The following is a 17905-nucleotide window of genomic DNA, read 5'->3' on the forward strand; positions in this document are numbered from 1 at the left end:
ACGACGACGACGACGACGACGAGGACGATGACGACGAGGAGGAGCAAGAGGCGCGAGTTGAGGACGAGATTTGACAATACTCTTCGGCCCGGCCAGCCTTGGGGATGATCACCTGCACGGCGCCAGGAGCACCTCGAGCCAGCACGGGCAGGAGGTGACCTCCTGCCGCGAATAATTGGGTCCCCAACCCTTGGCGAAGCTGATGCGGACGGAGTTAATGTCGACGGGGCCGGAGGCGGTGAAGCCGGAGGTCTGGCCGCCGCCACCGCCGCCGCCGCCGCCGCCGCCGTATGGAAGCTGCATGATCTTGGCGCGGTCGAAGATGTTGAGACAGAAACCCGGCGGCACCCGGTAAACCAGCAGCGTCCTCGATTCCGGGTCGTCCAGGGTGGGCGAGTTCACGAAGATCGGACTCTCCGACCGATTGTACGCCCATACACCGTCCGCTTCCTGGCTGAGCGTTAGCCCTGCGACAAAAGACAAGATTTTCCTTAGTTACCAATTTTGACATCTTTGCAAGCTACATATGTATGGATATAAAATACTTTTAATTCTTTATACTTATAGATATTTATACTTATAGATAGAAAAATATTTTCAGACAAGAATAGATATTAATTTAAAAAATCAATTTTATTTTATTTTTTATATCCCAACGTCTGTCGGAAATCTTGACATTTTATCGCAATTTATTATGCCTTTTAAAAACAGGAAATTGCATGCGCACTTTACGATAAAATATTGTCTCTTTTTTTCATATGTATTATTACGAAAATCATCTATAAGAACTTATATTCAAGCATATACACATTTCCTTTTCACAATAAAATCGAAGGTTACGTGTATATAAGAAGCAAGAATTAAAGAACAATTTTATTTTTAGCAAAAGAGATATGTACGAACGGACTTACCGAGGCCGATTTTGCTGCGCGTACGCTGGACCGCGGGCGGCGCATTGTTATTCTCGGCCATAGTCGCCAGGCAGAGGCCGTCGCCGTCGTGAAGGGAGTCGAAGACGTTCACCGTCGATAGTTCCACGGGATACAGACGACCGACTCGACCGCCCAATTCCCAGTACGCCAGGGTGCACCATTCCCTCTGTCCCGTCTCACCTGCGAACGATCAGGAGAAAAAAAAAACTTTTAAGGTGTGAAGACTTTTGCTAATCTGTGATGCGCCAAGCGTCCACTATCGCTTGCCGTCGATCAATGACATTACATCGTTTACGACACGTCAAGCGTACAGCGTTTCTTTATTTCAACGCTGCCCCTCGCAATCCTACGTGCGTACACGCGGCGCTTCGCCACTCGCGAATTAAAAAGGCCGCAATCGATGCAATTGCATCAAATAGTATATTGAATTTCTCCTTTTAAATAAAATAAGATGGAATTGTGATGATAAATATGCGAGATAATGTGGAGTGGTGCATATATAAAAACTAACGCATGTATATACAAAAAGAAATTTAAAAAATTCTACAAATATTCTTGTGGAGCGTGATCTTTCGAAAATTTATGGTTTTTAACCATATAATTAAGGCACCTTTTGTAGCACACAGACACAGATGCATAAATACCGGTCGAAAGTATTTTGAAACAAATGACGCAGAGCTTCTGTTCAGTCGAAAAGTATAATACCGAGACTTCCGAGATTAGAATATTATTGTTGGCTGATCCGCAACGAAAAAGGCTATCGTTGGACGCTCCGAAACTATCCATTTTACATGCACCGTCATGTCCGCAAATAAATGGACGTCGTATGTATCGAGCATGACCGGCCTTACGACCGGAAAGAAGTGCTTTATCACTACCCAGATTACGACCATAAAAGATTACAGCATTGTTGGTTCTTCGTCTAATCGTGTTTGTCAAAAATAATACGTCGTCGAGACGCACGAAAAATTTTCTGAATGTTTATCTACCGGATGTCGGTCCGACGAGAGAGAGAGAGAGAAAGAGAGACGCCCCTTCGGGAGATCTTTGTTAACGAGTGGCCTTTTCCGGTAAAGAGGTTTATACCGGGGAAAAGAAGCTGCGGGCGGTGGATACAAAGGCACGCCGGCAGATCTCCCACGCTTTTCGTCGTTACGGCGTCTCCCGGCGCGGCGGCCGGTGGCGTCGTCGCCGCCGCCGCCGCCTGGGACCGGCGCCAGGATTCCGCAGGCCGGACGTGGCGGGCCGAGCGAAGTAAGAAATTCGGAGGAAGGCGCAAGATGTGCATCGCACCGATGGTGCAACCTCGAGTGCCGATTTGTGTTCCGAGCCTAAGAATACAATGACATGAGACGGTCACGGATTAATGTTAACACGATACGATGTCAAACGTCTTGGCACGTCTTGGTCATTGTTACGATCTCGGTATTATTCTCGCTATTCTTCTTATCGATTTAACATTTAAATATTACGTTCATTCAATATTTAAAATTATTTTTCCCTCTATCTTTATCTATTTAATATTATTTTCACCTCTCATCGATTTGACATTTATTCACTGTATTTATTTCATATTTAATAACATCATATATTGTATTTTGATATTGCAAATAAAATTATGTTGCGTAACATGATATATGGAAGTACATTTTAAGTTTAAAATGGAAAAAACAGTTAATAATCACAACGTCAATTCCTGATATATGTTAAGGGTTTTATAATACAATATAAATCAGAGCGTTCGTTTTAATTCTTTCAAACATGCAAAATAATAATCAAATAATTAATTAATACGATTTCTTATATAAAATGGAATTTTGTGTATTAATAAATTAATCTACGAGATAACTTTCGTCACAATTACGGGAGAATTAGCATCAATTAAATACCTCGACGTCAATCTCTTACTTGCTCTCTTTTTCTCACGCTCCACCGCGACGCGAACGAGTAATTTCGCGTCACCTAGCGCGCAGCCGTCGAAGACGATCTCCGCACGTTGACGATCTCTTGCCGATGATCGGTAACGCGATCGACGACCGGAGCTCCCAATCCTCGACGGCCGAGGAGGGTCGGAAATTCGACAGATCCGGAAGCTCGGTCGCAAGGAAGACGCGCGACGCGACCGAAAACAGCGTTATCGCGACCGCAATAAACATCGTTCGGTCTTCGGGAGGTCCCGCTCGGACATCTCTCGCGGGGCTTGGCTCGGCTCGGCTTGGCTGTTCTCCGCGCGGCTCCACGACGAGCTGGCGTGTGTGTCGTGAAGCGGCGTCACGCACCGAGAAAGAGAAAGAGAAAGATGGGGCGCAGGCGGCGGCAGCGACGGCGACGGCGACGGCGGCGGCGGCGGCGGCGGCGGCGGCGGCGGCGGCGACGGCGGCGGCGGGGAATCGGGGGGCCCCTTGCTTCCACCACAGATAAAAATAGATATTACGAGTTTACCGCGGCGCCAAGATTGCGGGGTATCGCGACGATTACGTCATCGGTAGTAGCGCGAGTGGTTGGAGCAAGGACGCCTGTCGCGTCGCCCGCCGTCGCCACCGCCGTCGTCGACGTCGTCGTCGTCGTTGTCGTCGCCGTCGAATTTTCATGTTTATCTGCGATCGTCTGCGGTCCCTCCGCAGTTTCTGGCCGCCGCCGCCGTCGCCGCTCGTTGCGCGTTTTATTCCCCATCGAGTTATCGCGCCGCGGACCAGAAGCGCGAAATCAACGGCAAGAGGTAGATACCGCCGGATATACAGGGTGTCCCGAGAGGCGACTGTCATTACTGGATATCGTCTGGATTATTAGGAAATCGCGTACGAGGAGAGAAGTACTCGCTTTCGTTTCGACGCGTCCGAGAGGTAGTTGTTTCCAAGTGATCTGCGAGGCCGGGAAGATTTCGCGAGACTCGAGCGTACGGAAATGGACAATTTAATTTAATACAGCGAGCGTTATTAAATCCTGTCGCTCCGGCCGGTCGGAATTCTCGATGTTGAAGTAAAAGCACTCTGACGATCGCGTCGCTATCGCGGGAAGGGATTAATCATCACGGGGATAACGCGTCGGAGAGGAAGCGAGCGAGAATCGCGAGGTGCGCGTCCCGCGCGACCCGCACGCAGCGGACGTGCGCGCGCGATACAATAAGCGCAGTCACTAAATGTGGGCCACGCCACACGCAGAGACGCGCGGCGGGCGGCGCATGTGACTCGGAAAATTGGAAGCAGACCGAAAGCCCTGTAATAAAGCAATTCTGTCGGTTCTCTGAAGATCACGATAAAGAAGCAATTACGGAATTGACTGCAGCTTGCCGCGGCTCTTAAGTGTCCTCATTTCTCTATATCGAGATAGAGAGGAAGAGAGAGAGAGAGAGAGAGAGAGAGAGAGAGAGAGAGAGAGAGAGAGAGACGGACGTATAATATTATTTCACGTCTGGCTCTCTTAGCGACGCACGTCCGCGAAGTCTTTTATTTTCGTAATCGCTCTCGTTTCCAAGGATCTTGTCGCGGTTAAGAAAAACCTCTCAATGAAATCGGTGCCGGCGACCGCGTGCTGCACGCCGCGAGAATTACCCGTCCTCTGTGCCAGGGAGAGAGAAGGAGAGATAACTCCAATTCGCTAAATCCTCCAAACGTGCCGCAACATGAGAATGTAGACTTTTGTTAAGTATTTCCCCCTAATTGTAAGACGCGTTAATACTTCGACGTTAATACGTCCCTGATAAGAAAATACGAGTCATATCTCGTTTATCGGCGAATTAAATTCTGACTTGACGACAGAGACGTCTCACATTTTCATCCTTTCTTTCTCTTATTCCTCTTTGAGTATAACTATATAATTTTTTAGCGATGCGCGAGTTCACGTTCGCGGGACGCTGTGACAAAATAATAAAACAAGCTCGCGGTGCGCCGCGCGGGCGCGCCTGCGATCGGAGTGGATCTGTCTAATGGCCAGCGCGCGGAGTCGGTCGCGGTCGATACTTATCGTTTGCAGCGTACGCAGATCTCGAGTGTCGACCTTCCCCAGCCGCATACCAATCGCCGCGCGGAGCGATACGGGCAAGGTGTTTGCACGGGAGCGTGTGTAAACACGGATGGGAGAAAAATAACGCGCGCCGCGTCCCGAGACACGCGACAGCGTCGGCTAAAGTGTCTGGGGTCTCGTTTGGAATGCGATACCATCGCTGCTGTTGGTTGCTGCCATGCCGCCGCCGCTGCTGTTGCCACCGCCCCATCGCCGCTTCTGACAGAACGCGCGTATACATCTCGTGAGATAAGACACGCTAAAATCATAATCCGCGGATACAAAATCGACCAAATAACCAAACGATCGCGGGAGGAAAGGGAAAAGAAGCAGGAAAAGAAGGGGATTTATGTATGCGATCGGAATCGTCCGCTGCAAAATCGATCGGTCAATTATCCACGCGGTGAGCTCGCGCGAGAAATTTTCGTTTTCAACTCGTTAATTCTAAAGAAAAAGAAAAAAAAATTATCGCTCCGCAAGATAATGGCTCGCGCTTGTCCGGCGTCGAGGTCGCGGGCGGCGCGGGAGTCGCGACGCGCAGCGAATAAATTCAGACGTTAGAAAAAGCGCTCGCGGGGGCACGGGGCCGTTCGTAAATCATCGGGGCGCGCGGCGAGTCTCCTCCCCGATAATAAATTTCGGAGCGAGCGGGAGAAGGAGACGCGGAAGAAGCGGAACGGCCGATGCCGCCGTCGCCATCGTCGTCGTCGTCGTCGTCGCGGCACTCGGCCCGAAAGCGAATTCCAGGGAGATTGGATGCAATTACTTATCGACGCGCTCTGCGCCGCCGCTGCCGCGAGCCGCCGCGTCGCGGATCTGCAAGAATAATGCCCGGCGGCCTTCCGACTTCGTCCCTCCTCCTCCACCCCGACGCGACTTGCGTATGTACGCCTCGCGGAACGACCGGCCGCCGGCGGGGGTGTTGTTTTGATCGGCCCGATATTTTACGTTCGTAAATTAATCCGCCAGAGATTTATATTCCGCCGCGTTCCTTCGTGTGCGACGCGCACGTGAATTCGACTCGCGTTCCGGCGAGGAGAAAAGCCGTAGACAGGGAGAACGCTCGCCATTCGAGAGGCGAGCCGTTTCCTCCATCGGAATGTCATTCAATTTAACGTTGAATTGTAACCGGCGTGTGACGAATCGGCATATTAGCATATTCGCATTGAGAAAAGTGCCAAGTGAATTGTGCGCTTGTCTCTGGCACGAGGTATTCAGTCTAATTAATAAGACTTCAATGGAATAATCGGTCAAGAGGAAATAAAATATATTTTATTTTTCAATTCTTAATATCCACGATATATCCATTTTCATAATGATAAAAATTGAAATTTGTTTTCTTCGGGATAACATTAGTACTTTTCGAAAAATTGAAATGTAAAGGAAGACCGTAGTTCTACAATCCGTGCAATTTTTTGAGAAGAGCTTTAATATCGACGTTTCAAAGACAGCTGCGTGACGACGTGACGTCGCGACCACGCTTTCATGTCGCTCCGGTCGATAAGGAAAGCCAATTGTGAACGGCGCTTTAAGAGGATCGCGAGCGACCAATGCAAAGCCACCGGAGTGCCAATGTGTTTTCCCAGTTGGGTCAAACACCCTGAAGCTTAGATAAGGTTCCCAATCTTGGCATGGCCGAGCCAAGTAACGTAGGTGCACATGCACGACGACGACGACGACGGCGACAATCACGCTGTGTTCCGCGTGTTAAAAATCTCGCACGTAAAGAAGATAAAAGCCGCATATATGTCACAAAGCGGAGAGAATTCCTACGTAAAACACCGTACACAGGAAAAATAATTGTAACTTGTAAGATTTCAATCTTTCATTCATGCGTCGCGACGAAAAAATTAAACTGCGGATTATACGATTCAAAATCCCTCGCATAAAAAGAGTCGTAAAGCAGCTTAGAATATGGACATATAAAAATTTTAAAGCACGTATTTTGATGACTTTTATCACGTGTTCGTTTATCAGAAATAAATCATGCAACCACCACCTCTCAAGAGATCTCCACGCAGAAAGTTACGAAAAATGGTGACGCAAATACGCGTGACAAAATATCACCTCTCTCCTTTCATATTTTTTACACTAGTCTTTGTATTAATTCTTTGCAATTGCATTTCATATAATAATACACGGTTCCGATCGAAATGCCTTTCTGTATTTCTTTCTATAATCTGTCTTTCCTCCAGATCCGCTACGCTCGTGGATTCTTGGTCTTGACCCTGATTCCCGCGTATCTAACCGCGCGTATCTATCTCCGTCTATCTATTCCAAAAGGAAGGAAAGAATTTCGCGGTCCCCCCCGTTCGTCCGCGGGGGCACGCGTGCACGCGCGCAAAATCGCGCCGGCCATCCGGGAGGGACATGCATCGCGCACGCATCGGGATCGACGGCTATACGGTAAAGGTAGTAAAGGCAGCGGCCGTGTAACGTATATATATCGGCGCTCGGCGAGAGAGACGTGACCCTTGTCCTTCAAACGGCCTTTCTACGACCGCGCGCCGCGCCGTAGCGCCGTATAGGTGCGCGTTGCATACCTAACACGACACACGCGCTCTCGCGTAGCTCGCGCTCGCAGGAAAGCCGGCCATCGCGACCGCCTCCCCGGCATGTACGCGTGTGCGTGTGTCGCGCGTGTATAAACATACATATTATATATATATATACGCGAGCGCAACGAGAGCTCCAGTCGTATAACCCACAAGTCTCCGCTACCAGGGACGTACTTGCCAAATTCCTCACCTCCGTCGCGCGGACTTATCGCAAAACCCGGCGAGTCCCACTTCGCTCGAGAGGTCGAAACATCGTCGTTTACTCGATTGAGCGCCCGCGTCTGCTTTACTAAACGTGAAAAACGCTCGACTCGTAGGCTCGTTTCATAACTTATTTAGATAAATATCAAATAAATTCACTCTAGAAACTTTTTGTCTTATACACTACAATTTAGACAAACATAATATTACTATAATACTACATCAGGACTCTTCGCGTTCGTTGTAAGGTGGACATTAAAAGTGCAATTTATGTATATTGGAAAAAGGAAAGAATATTTAAGTTAATAATATACCGTAGTGCACATTAGTCTTATTTACATTACTATGAGGTCATATTCATCCACAAGAACACTCATTCTTGTACTCCAATGTATAAATATTGTGACGGTTGAGAGCGAGAGATAACATAATATACACCATTTATGAATATTCTAATTCAATTCACCAGACTGGAGCAAATACGTTTTTACGCGCGCATCTTAATCTCTCAACGACAGTCCGTATTATTTATTGGTTCCGTTGCATATGCAGCGCGTGTGTGCGGCTGGTATACACTCATTAAAGGCTAAGAACCGATTTGACCCCGGCGAATCAATCTCCGTCCGAAGACAGGCGCGACGCGCTTTTTACTTCTCGATCCTCTCGCGCGATGGACTCGTCTATTTTTGTTCCCGGAATGGGAAACGCAATGTTCGCTAAAAATAGCCGCCGTATCCGCTTCCGTATCAGATACCGTAACGCGGGAACGAGATGAGTCTCGGCGGTCTTTGTGCGACTCCGAAAGACACCCTGTATACGTACGCGCGAGCGCGCGATACCGCCGCCGTATTATATATGCATGTACCACACATGCGGCTTGTATGTGTATGTATGTGGTGTATAAATATATATATATATATATATATATATATCTAGTTTGATAGACGAGAGCGAGAGCGATAGGGAACTACGAGTTTAGCCGAGCGGTGTTTGCTCGCGATAAGATGCGCGTGTAAGCGTGTCGGTGGCGCCTGTGCTGTGTACCGCGAGAGACTCGGATTTTCAGTTATTTTCGAAAGCCGCCGGGAACTTAGCCGCGGCCCGCAGGACGAGGTTCTCAGACGCCCCAGTCCTGCGGCCGACGACGCCGTGATTACGAGGGAAGTCCCGTGTGGGAGGAATGTCCACTCTGATACCGAAGAGAAATATCTTTATCACCTTCGACTTATCGTTTATTTGTAAATTCTATCTCTCTAAAAATAGAAATCTCATCAAGAATCCGCCTTTGGCTCTTCTGTCCTTAAAAAAAAAGTACGTCCCCCGTCGAGAGTCAGAAAAAAGCCCGCAGCTTCGCAGCTCTCGCGTCCTTTTTTTCTCCCTCCTCGAGATCGAATATTAAATCTGGCACGCCGCGCAGTTCGTCTCTCTAAAAATTGCGCATAAAAGTATTTTGGACTCTCACTGTGACTGAAAACGCGCGATAGTGTTCTATCACCTAAATATCGCAACCCGCAAATATTTACATAACCAGTGGCGCTAAGTTAAGTATGCTTAGATAAATGCGTCCGAGATATGTATTACGAATTATCGCGCGGAGGCCGTCTGTCTCATTCGTTGCGACAGAAACCCGGTATACACACGCGTTAATAAATATGTGCTAAATACACGATTAAAATTGATAATACGACTATCGTGAACGTCCGTCAGTTGAGTGTCGAATTGCGCATTTCTTCGGACAGATCGGTCCAGACGGGGGAAGGGAGAGGGGGGTGTGCACTGGAGGCAGGTGCGCCCGGAAGGGAAGAGAATCGTTTTCAACCTCACGCGTATAATCGGAAACGAGAAGAAGCTAGACGATGATCTGTCGGAATAAAGATGCGCGAGAACACCGTTTACCGGCTTACCTTGAGGGAGAGACACCGCGATTTCCAGAAGATCAATGAAGATATACCACCCGTGGCGATCCTCCTCGCGACGATCCGTTCGCGTCACTTTTCCCCCGCGCGAGGAGAGAGGATCGAGAAACCGGTATATATAATTTCGCCGAGTCCGCGAATCTCGGAGATTGCGCCTTTTTTCGCCGGCACGTTAACGCGTACGTGTCCGAATGCGTTAAAACTCGAAGCGTCAAAGTTGCGTAATACGCGCTGACCTGATCGCGGAAAGTAGCGGGCGAGCTGACCTAGTAAGAGCAATGCCATTTCGATCGAATTTTACCGCCGCGGCTTCACGAAGGCGATTGTGATCGGCGCTTAGGAACGCGTCCAGAAATTCCGCGAAAAACAACCATGGCATACGTTCGCGTCGATTAGCGAAATTATAAAAATGTCAATCGCGCACTTTATCATCGCCTCGTAGACGTAAATCGCTGAAATAATTTTTCTAATTTATATCTCACGCATTATGTTTCGTAGCATCAAATAGCTTGCCAGAATATTATTGACAATATTAATTTTCTAAAAAAAGTGGGACATTTTCCTATGTAACTTTAAATACATTGCAGATGAATTAGGAGTGGAGAGGTCTCGATATCGCGTTTCTGTCTATACCGAAATTTATCGACGTTATTTCTGGATATCTAGCAGCGCATAGATATCCAAATAGGCACTCGTAGTCGAGCACTCTTAGACGGCATTGATAAAAAAAAAAAGAGAGAGAAAGACTCACGTGAGGGCACAGGTATACCTACGCGGGAGGGGAAGCTCGCTCTATCTCTCTCTCTCCCTTGTCAATCGAAACGGCGCGACGGTATCGGCGGGTGTCACGGGCGTCAGAGAGGCGACGGATGACCGCGTCAGCGAGTCGCCAAGTCGAGGACAGACGCCTTTTAAACCAGACCAGCGGGAAAGGATCGTCCGTCGCGCCGGCGAGGCGCAACGGCTTGACTTTCACGTGGGATTCTATCCACGACGACGACGACGACGACGACGATGGGTTGATCGGTCGGACCTCGCGGAACGACGAGCGCGACCGAAAAAAATCGCACGCGCTCGCGTGCGACGAAACGACGACAGCGACGACGACGACGATGACGACGACAACAAAGCCATAAACCGCTCGCTTCCTGCGTCGCGCCGCTCGTCCGGTTTCTAAATGCATTACGTCGCCCTGTCGCCCGTCGTCGTCATCGTCGTCGCCGGGCTCGACTCGCGCACGCAAACCTGACACGCGTGGCATAAATATCGGCGGAATAATATCGCCGCGCGCATTCCGAGAAAACGAGTATCTCATCTCTGATGGAGGGGCGGGGGGGAGAGGGGAGGGCGACCGGCGACGTATACGTGTACGCCGGGTGTATGTATATAGAAAGAAAATAGTTATGCTCATAACGATTATCTATGCGCAAGTAACATAGTGATATAATAATGAATGCGAGTTACGAGTCACGATTAAATAGATGTATCGTGCTGTAAATTATTTAATAAGAGACAGAGAACGGACGCGAGCGCGTGTAAAAATCTAAAAATAGAATTATCGATTCGCGATGCATTTAATAAGACTTTGATCGCGTCAGAGTGTCGCGCCGCGCCACGCGTCGCTGAATAGGCAAGAGATAGATCCAACGGATTAAACGGCTCTCTCGCGCGTTTAAGAATTGCATCTTCCCTCCCGGAGTATACGACGCCCACGCGGACTTGCAAAATTACGCCGGCGCGCACGGCGTGTGTGTATAGGCGCGTGGACACAGGGTGTCCCCCTTCAAACGTCTGACAATTAAATGTCAAGCAATCAGCGGATTTTAAATCAAATTTGTAGCCGAACGAATCGCAACCTTTCTTTCTCTCTCTAGTATTCCTCTTAAGAGGGATTCGATTTCGAGCCTAACGAGAATCTATTGTCGAGCTCTATTAGGACAGCGACGGACACCGCGCGTACGCGCCAGGAGACGCACTCGCGAAATACGTGCGTGCGTGCGTGCATGCGTAGTAATGTGTTCGTATGCGCGCATAGTAAGGCATAAAGTCATCGGGTGTTTGCTTAAGTGCGTGTCATATTAGAGAACGGTACAGCGAGAATATTATTGGCGCCTGCCTGGCAGCGTACACCGCGCACCGGGGAATGCGCCGTGTGTTGGTGCACGTACGGAATCTGAATAAAATGCGAGGGCGGGGTAAAGAAGGAGGGGAAGAGAGAGGTATATACATATACATATATATATATATATATGTATATATATAATATGTCTCCCCCCCCCCCAATTAATGTGTGTGTATATATAGATATGCGTGTATGTACATCAGGACATCAGGCATTGTGAAACAAGTAGGCGGGCGAGCCGCGAATAGTATCGCAATAAAATCGTTCAATTTATTTCGGTTCTCCTGCAAGCGGAGAGTGTCGGCCGCGGCACGAGGGTCTAAAAAAAGATTCCTCGCCACTATTACGCGCGAGCGTACGGTGGCGGCGGCTGCAGCGGCAATGCTCGATCAAAAGGACACTTGGCAGCGCTTATATTTTCGTTGGCCCTTATCGACATCGTACCACCGCAACCCGTCGCAGCACCGCGATGCACCGTCGAAACTTTAGACTTTAATAGACGTTTTCGGCGGATCGATATTAATAACTGGCGTTTCGCTCCTTCACCGTGAAATCAGGTGTAAATATCTGTAGTGCAAATATTATTAGCGAATATTATATATAAATCCTTAAACAATTACAATTATTAAATTGTAGTGTTTAAAAAATTATTATTATTTTAAATCATATATTGATATTTTTTGATACTTATAGAAAAATGAAAAAATTTCAGTTGATGAGTTTATGAAGAAAAAAAAAACAGAATCTTCGGTGGTCCTGTTGAACATGTGTGTATAGACACAAGAATGCGAGATGTACGTGTGGCGTAAAAAGAAAAGAAAAAATTCGACCGTAAAAAAATAGGGACGTGGGAAGGCAGGAAAAAGTGCACGAATTGACTAACGCAGAACTCAACAGCGCCCAAGCTCGTAAAAAGAATCGGGTGTGCTCATAGACACGACCCTTTCAAAGCCAAAGTTCGCTTTCTTAAGAGCGCGTCATCCATAACGCAGGACACGTGTTTGGGTCCCGAAATGGAGAAAAAAAGAAAAAGGAAAAATACGGAAAAAAGGAAAGATCGAGAGGGCTTCCTAGACAATCCTAAACAAAAAAATAAAAATAAAAAGACCGGCGACAGGAATCTTGGGAACCCGTCGTCATCGTCGTCATCGTAGGCATCCTCGTCATTGTCCGCAAACAATGCGCCCGTAAGGAGATACGCGTAAAGCGCTTGTACATAACGCACGGCGGCGTTACGCATGGACGCCATGTGTGCGTGTGCGTGCATACAGGCGCGCATGGGGAGATACGTGTTGACGCTTTGTAATGGCAGAATAAAAGATGGCCCGACGCCAGTGAAGGCGCCACATACCAGGCGCCGCCTAACCACTCTTTTCCTCCGTCCTACTCTCGCGCGCGCGGACAGCGGTCCGTTCTCGCAGTCAAGTCTCTCCTTCGCGGCCGTACAATCTCTCTTTCTTTCTCTCTCCCTCTCTCTCCCTCTTTCTCTCCCGCCGATGCACGTCTTTCTCCCACCGACAGCTGTCTCTCCCTCTATCCACATCTCCTCCCTCCGCACTTCGCCTCCATCTTCGTCTCCACGAGACTCGCCCCGCGAGACAGAGTCCACGACCATTCACTCGCTCGCTCGCTCTCCTCATCCGCAAACACGCACCCTCTCTCTTTCTCTCTCTCATTCTTCGCCCTCCCCCTCAAGGCACGCTTTTCCCGTCTCTCTCGTGCCTACCTTATCCTTCCCTCGCTCCGCGCTATTCCGCGATCCCGCGTCCACCACCCGTTCCTCTTTCTGTCCTCCTCTCTTTCTTTGACCAATTCTTTGACCCTATGCAAACAGGGCCGCGTGCATACGCGCGTGTATGCGTAGTGGAATGTATGTGGGGGCTCGAGTTGCGCGCGCGCGTATTTTGCACGCGTGTACGTACATACACGCGTAACGACGATGGTGCGTCTCTTTTTTTTTTCGCCGGTTCACCGAACGTCACACACCCGCGGAGGGCCCCCCGATTTCTTCTCTTACTCTCCACCCCTTCTCCCTCCTCTCTTCCTTATCTCTCGCACTCGCACGCTCGTTCGAGATACGCACATCGAAACTGCGTTCGATAATTTTGCAAGAGCGCTCCGGCGCACAGTGGCGTCGGCAGCACGAGGAAGTTGAGGAATTGCTCGCGGGAGAGACGGCTCTCGAGCGATAGTGTGGCGATTCGTCGAGCTTCGAGATATATCGCTCAAATGCGTCAAACCTTTGTTGTACAAATAAAGTGCGGAACGCAATAACGCACTACGTGCGCCAATTAAAATTGCGGCGATTCACGACATACGTGCAGTATTTCCTTGTAAAACCGATCTTTATCACTGGCGAATAAATTTTCTACTCTTTTCCCCTCTCTGATAAGTCCTTCCCGGAATCAGGAACTCTTAGACGATTATGCTAATACATTCCCGAATTTCGCCAGCGCAAAAGTCGCTTCCTTTTCATATTCTGCACGATTTTGATAGCCAATGATTTTGCTAATCTAGAAAAAAAAGGGAGATGTGTGTCGCAGATAAATCGTCGGCGCGCCCCTTTGACGGTAAAGGAATGCTAACTCGTAACGACTTTCGAGACGGCGAAAGTATGCGTTAGACAACGCCGGAAGAAGCGCGCCTCGGGTCCCGCGGGTTTCTGACACGAGTGATTTAGCGTCGCGCGATCGATTCGGCGCGTGCGCGCGCGCGGCGAGTCTCGTCGCGAATTCCGTTTTCCGCATAGAGCTTTCGCAACAATTGCGACAATCTCTTAGCGCTTGTCATACATGCTCGATCGGCGACTTTTGTGCTCGGGATTAATTGTAAATTTGTTAAAAAATATACCGTTAAAAAGTCGCGAAGAGTGACACATCGCGCAAGTGTGTTTCTTGATTCTGCTCTAAAAAAAGTCGTTTTGAAAATAATTAAAACGATGAATAAATTTGCGAAAGTTATTTCACGAAATACCTATTTTAGATGTAAGTATCTTCTATATAATCTATATATTCCTAAAGATCTCTCGGTTTGACGCAGCTTGACGGTTTTCAGATATCGCGTTGCGACTCTGCGTTGCTAGTAAACCGTACACGGCCGCGCACCGTGTACGGCGAAGAATTCTCGCGATTCGCAACAAACACGCGCGCGCTCGTACACATACATACACGCACACATACTCGCGAAACAAAACTATCGATCCAACTACAAGCCAAGCGGACATCTGTAGCGGAGTGTCGTTGCACCGACGGAATTCCTGCGAACGACCTTCATATTTTTTTCATTCCACGCGTATTCGCGTGCGACACGCGTATCGCGTGATGCACGGCATGCGCGTCCGTAATCGCGCGTATCGCTGCGATCGACGACAAAAGGGGTTTGTTCGGGAGGCGGACTTTCCATTAGACAGAGTAGAGCCCCCGGCGCACCTAGAATCTCGTTATTGCAGGGATTTCAAAGTGCCAAAACACTCGTCGTTGAATTTTTTTTGAAACTGTCGTGAAACCGTCGAGAAACCAAAATTTTGCATAAACAACCTCTTCATTAATTTTCAAATCTATTAGGTCTTTTGAATTTATAAAACTTTCAATTAAATTCCGGTCCCCATTCATAAAGACTTACGAATGAAATTTAAAATGCAGCTTAATTCCTCTTCTTGGTAAAAGCAATCTCGACAAAAATCCCAATTGCAATTCCAGGTATTATCGTAAGCACTAGGTATTACTGCGCTTACTATTAATTTTGCTTGTTATGAATTACAATATTTACCCTCACAGTAGTATCTCACAGAATTCACTTGAAATGCTGACTGTTCTTTCGTAGTGTTTCATTTTTCCCGGAATACAACACACGGCGACACGCTTCGCGATGCATATTATACGTGTGCGCGTGGAAACATGCAACCAGTTTGTTATTGCCATTGATACGATTCCGATAAATCCGCGAAACATCGCCATTCGGAACATCCAGAGCCATTCTATGGGCCCAGATAGCGTCATCACCATGTAATAATCGTTCGACATCATCAAACGGCAAGAATCACGCAGGAGGATCGCTCGTCTAAGCCGAGATAGCGATCTAACGCGTCAATATTTATGTGTATACAAGTGTGTTTATGTGTGTGTGTGTGTGTGTAGAGCCGCATAATAAAATAATAAAATCGCCCGGTCCGTTAAATCGCTGCCGTCCCGCGTCCGCTAAATCGTCGAGATTTAGAGACGCAGAAAGCGCGCGTAATAAATTCCTACGAGCACGCGCGCGTCGTTCCTCTCTCGGGGAACTTTTATCTTCTATTAATAGTTACAAAACAAGTCGTGTGCGCGCGCGCGCCCGCGCGATCCTTTAATCCTTTCGGGCGCTGAACGAGGCCCGACGAGGCGTAACTTATGGCAACAGGAGCAGCGCGTGCTTCTTGCGCGAGCGAAACGCCTTTCTATCGATCGACAGGTTCGATCTCGATAATCGCCGTAACACGTGTAACTTGACGATACTCGGCGATAAACTGCCCGATATTTCAGCACGCAGTTGTCGGAAATTTCGGAAAACGTCGATCGCTGAACAGAGGATTAAAGGCTGACACCGTCTGCGCTACTTTTTTTTGACCGAGCAGCAGTTCTTCGCTCGGCGACTCTCGGGTATCACTTGCCGCGCGAGTGTAATCGTATAAATAACATCAGGAGATAAATAGGAGATGAGAAGAAACGCCAGCGAGTTTCGTGATGCCGAGAGATGCCATGACTTATCGCCTCACGATTTATCATTTCTCTTAAAAAAAGAAATAGACAGATAGTGCTAAATGACTTAATCGTGACTCAGAACGTATCTATTAAGCGTACTGTGAACAACTTTAAGACCATGTTTGCATTTTATTCATTCATCATAAAGGACGACAATGTCTAGTTATCGTAATCGAGACAGATAACCGGATTTTAGAAATCGTCATAAACGGCGGATGTGTTCAGAATCACTGGGAGCGTTACTTTCGTAACTGCTCAACATTTATCCGTATAACTAGCTGCTTTTGCTAAGAAACGCGCTCGATAAATGTCAACAAGACCGACGAATAAAATCTTCCTGTCCCGTGTGAAGAGGAGACGTGCTCGACTCGAGCCGCGCAAAAAACTAGTCGCTTTAGCCATAAGACGGGGAGGGTTAAAGTACTATCCGGACGTTCGATCGGAGACTCGTCCGCGTCGCCGAGTCTCGCTCGAGCGGGCAATTGATGCGCGTCTGAAATTACGACGGCAAAAAAATCTGGGGCACGCATAGCGAAATTGCTTGACAATCATTAGCGAGCGTAAAAGCCGTACGTGCTCGCCGTTACGCGAGACTTAATTCCCGAGTCTGCCTCCCCGCGCTCTTCCCTCCTCGCTCTCTCTCTCTCTCTCTCTCTCTCTCTATCTCTCTCTCTCTCTCTGTCGTGCGCGGCGACACTCGACTCGTCCCCTCAGAAGCGCGACATATGAACCGCGTAGCCCGCGCGCGATGCTACGCGTGTGAAGATCAATGAATCGCTCTAAACACGCGTACGTCGCTCTCTCGTCGCGCAGTTACACGTAGAGCGAGAAAACTAACGGAACGGTCCAACCGCGGAGACGAGTAACATTTAAGTAAAAACGTGCACACTACCGTCCTTTTTTTCATTCGACGACGAATGTCACGAGTAAGGCGGATTGTAAAGCACGAACCTGATTGCGGGGCGGCCCGGCGAATTATGGCTCTCTTTACGCTTTCGGCGGCTGCTCCGTTCCCTCTACTGCTCATGCCCACCTCCTCATCACCCCTCGGTACACTTCTGTGCTCTCATATGATCCCCACTAGTCGAATCATCCCCACCAGTCGGGATTCCTACCAGTAGATATAGTAGATATCCCCCCACCAGGAGGACTCGAGGATGCGAGAGAGGAGGTAGAGATTCAGAACATTGCCACTTTACGGCGTAAGGATGTGATCGTTGAGGCGACGCGCGAGCATATTTTACGTCTTCCGGTTGCAAGATTTTAGCGCAAAAATCATTTTTGAAGCAAACATCCTCGTGCGTCGCGGAAACTGCCGCTCTCGTGATGCACGATGTTTCTATTTTTCCATGATAATTCTTTCGATTTATCACGTTTTCTGATAAATCTTCCGTGCCAAGATCACGCGTTTTCGAGGTAAAAAATTACAGTTTTTTTT

At 48.4% G+C, this 17905-nt stretch overlaps 1 protein-coding gene across 1 annotated transcript in view; it reads right to left on the reverse strand.

Annotated features, from left to right (window-relative positions):
* Window positions 1–108: 108 nt before the first annotated feature.
* Window positions 109–17905, reverse strand: part of LOC105449553 (mothers against decapentaplegic homolog 6) — a 41963-nt gene continuing 24166 nt past the window's right edge. Inside the window, exons 4-5 of the mRNA XM_011688813.1 lie at window positions 912–1112; window positions 109–467 (exon numbers count right to left, since the gene is read on the reverse strand). Coding sequence (XP_011687115.1) covers window positions 109–467; window positions 912–1112 — 560 coding nt within the window. The remainder of the gene's footprint in view (window positions 468–911; window positions 1113–17905) is intronic.

This window comes from Wasmannia auropunctata, unplaced genomic scaffold (assembly GCF_000956235.1).
Source record: "Wasmannia auropunctata unplaced genomic scaffold, wasmannia.A_1.0 LD336111.1, whole genome shotgun sequence".
In the NCBI taxonomy this organism is placed as follows: domain Eukaryota; kingdom Metazoa; phylum Arthropoda; class Insecta; order Hymenoptera; family Formicidae; genus Wasmannia; species Wasmannia auropunctata.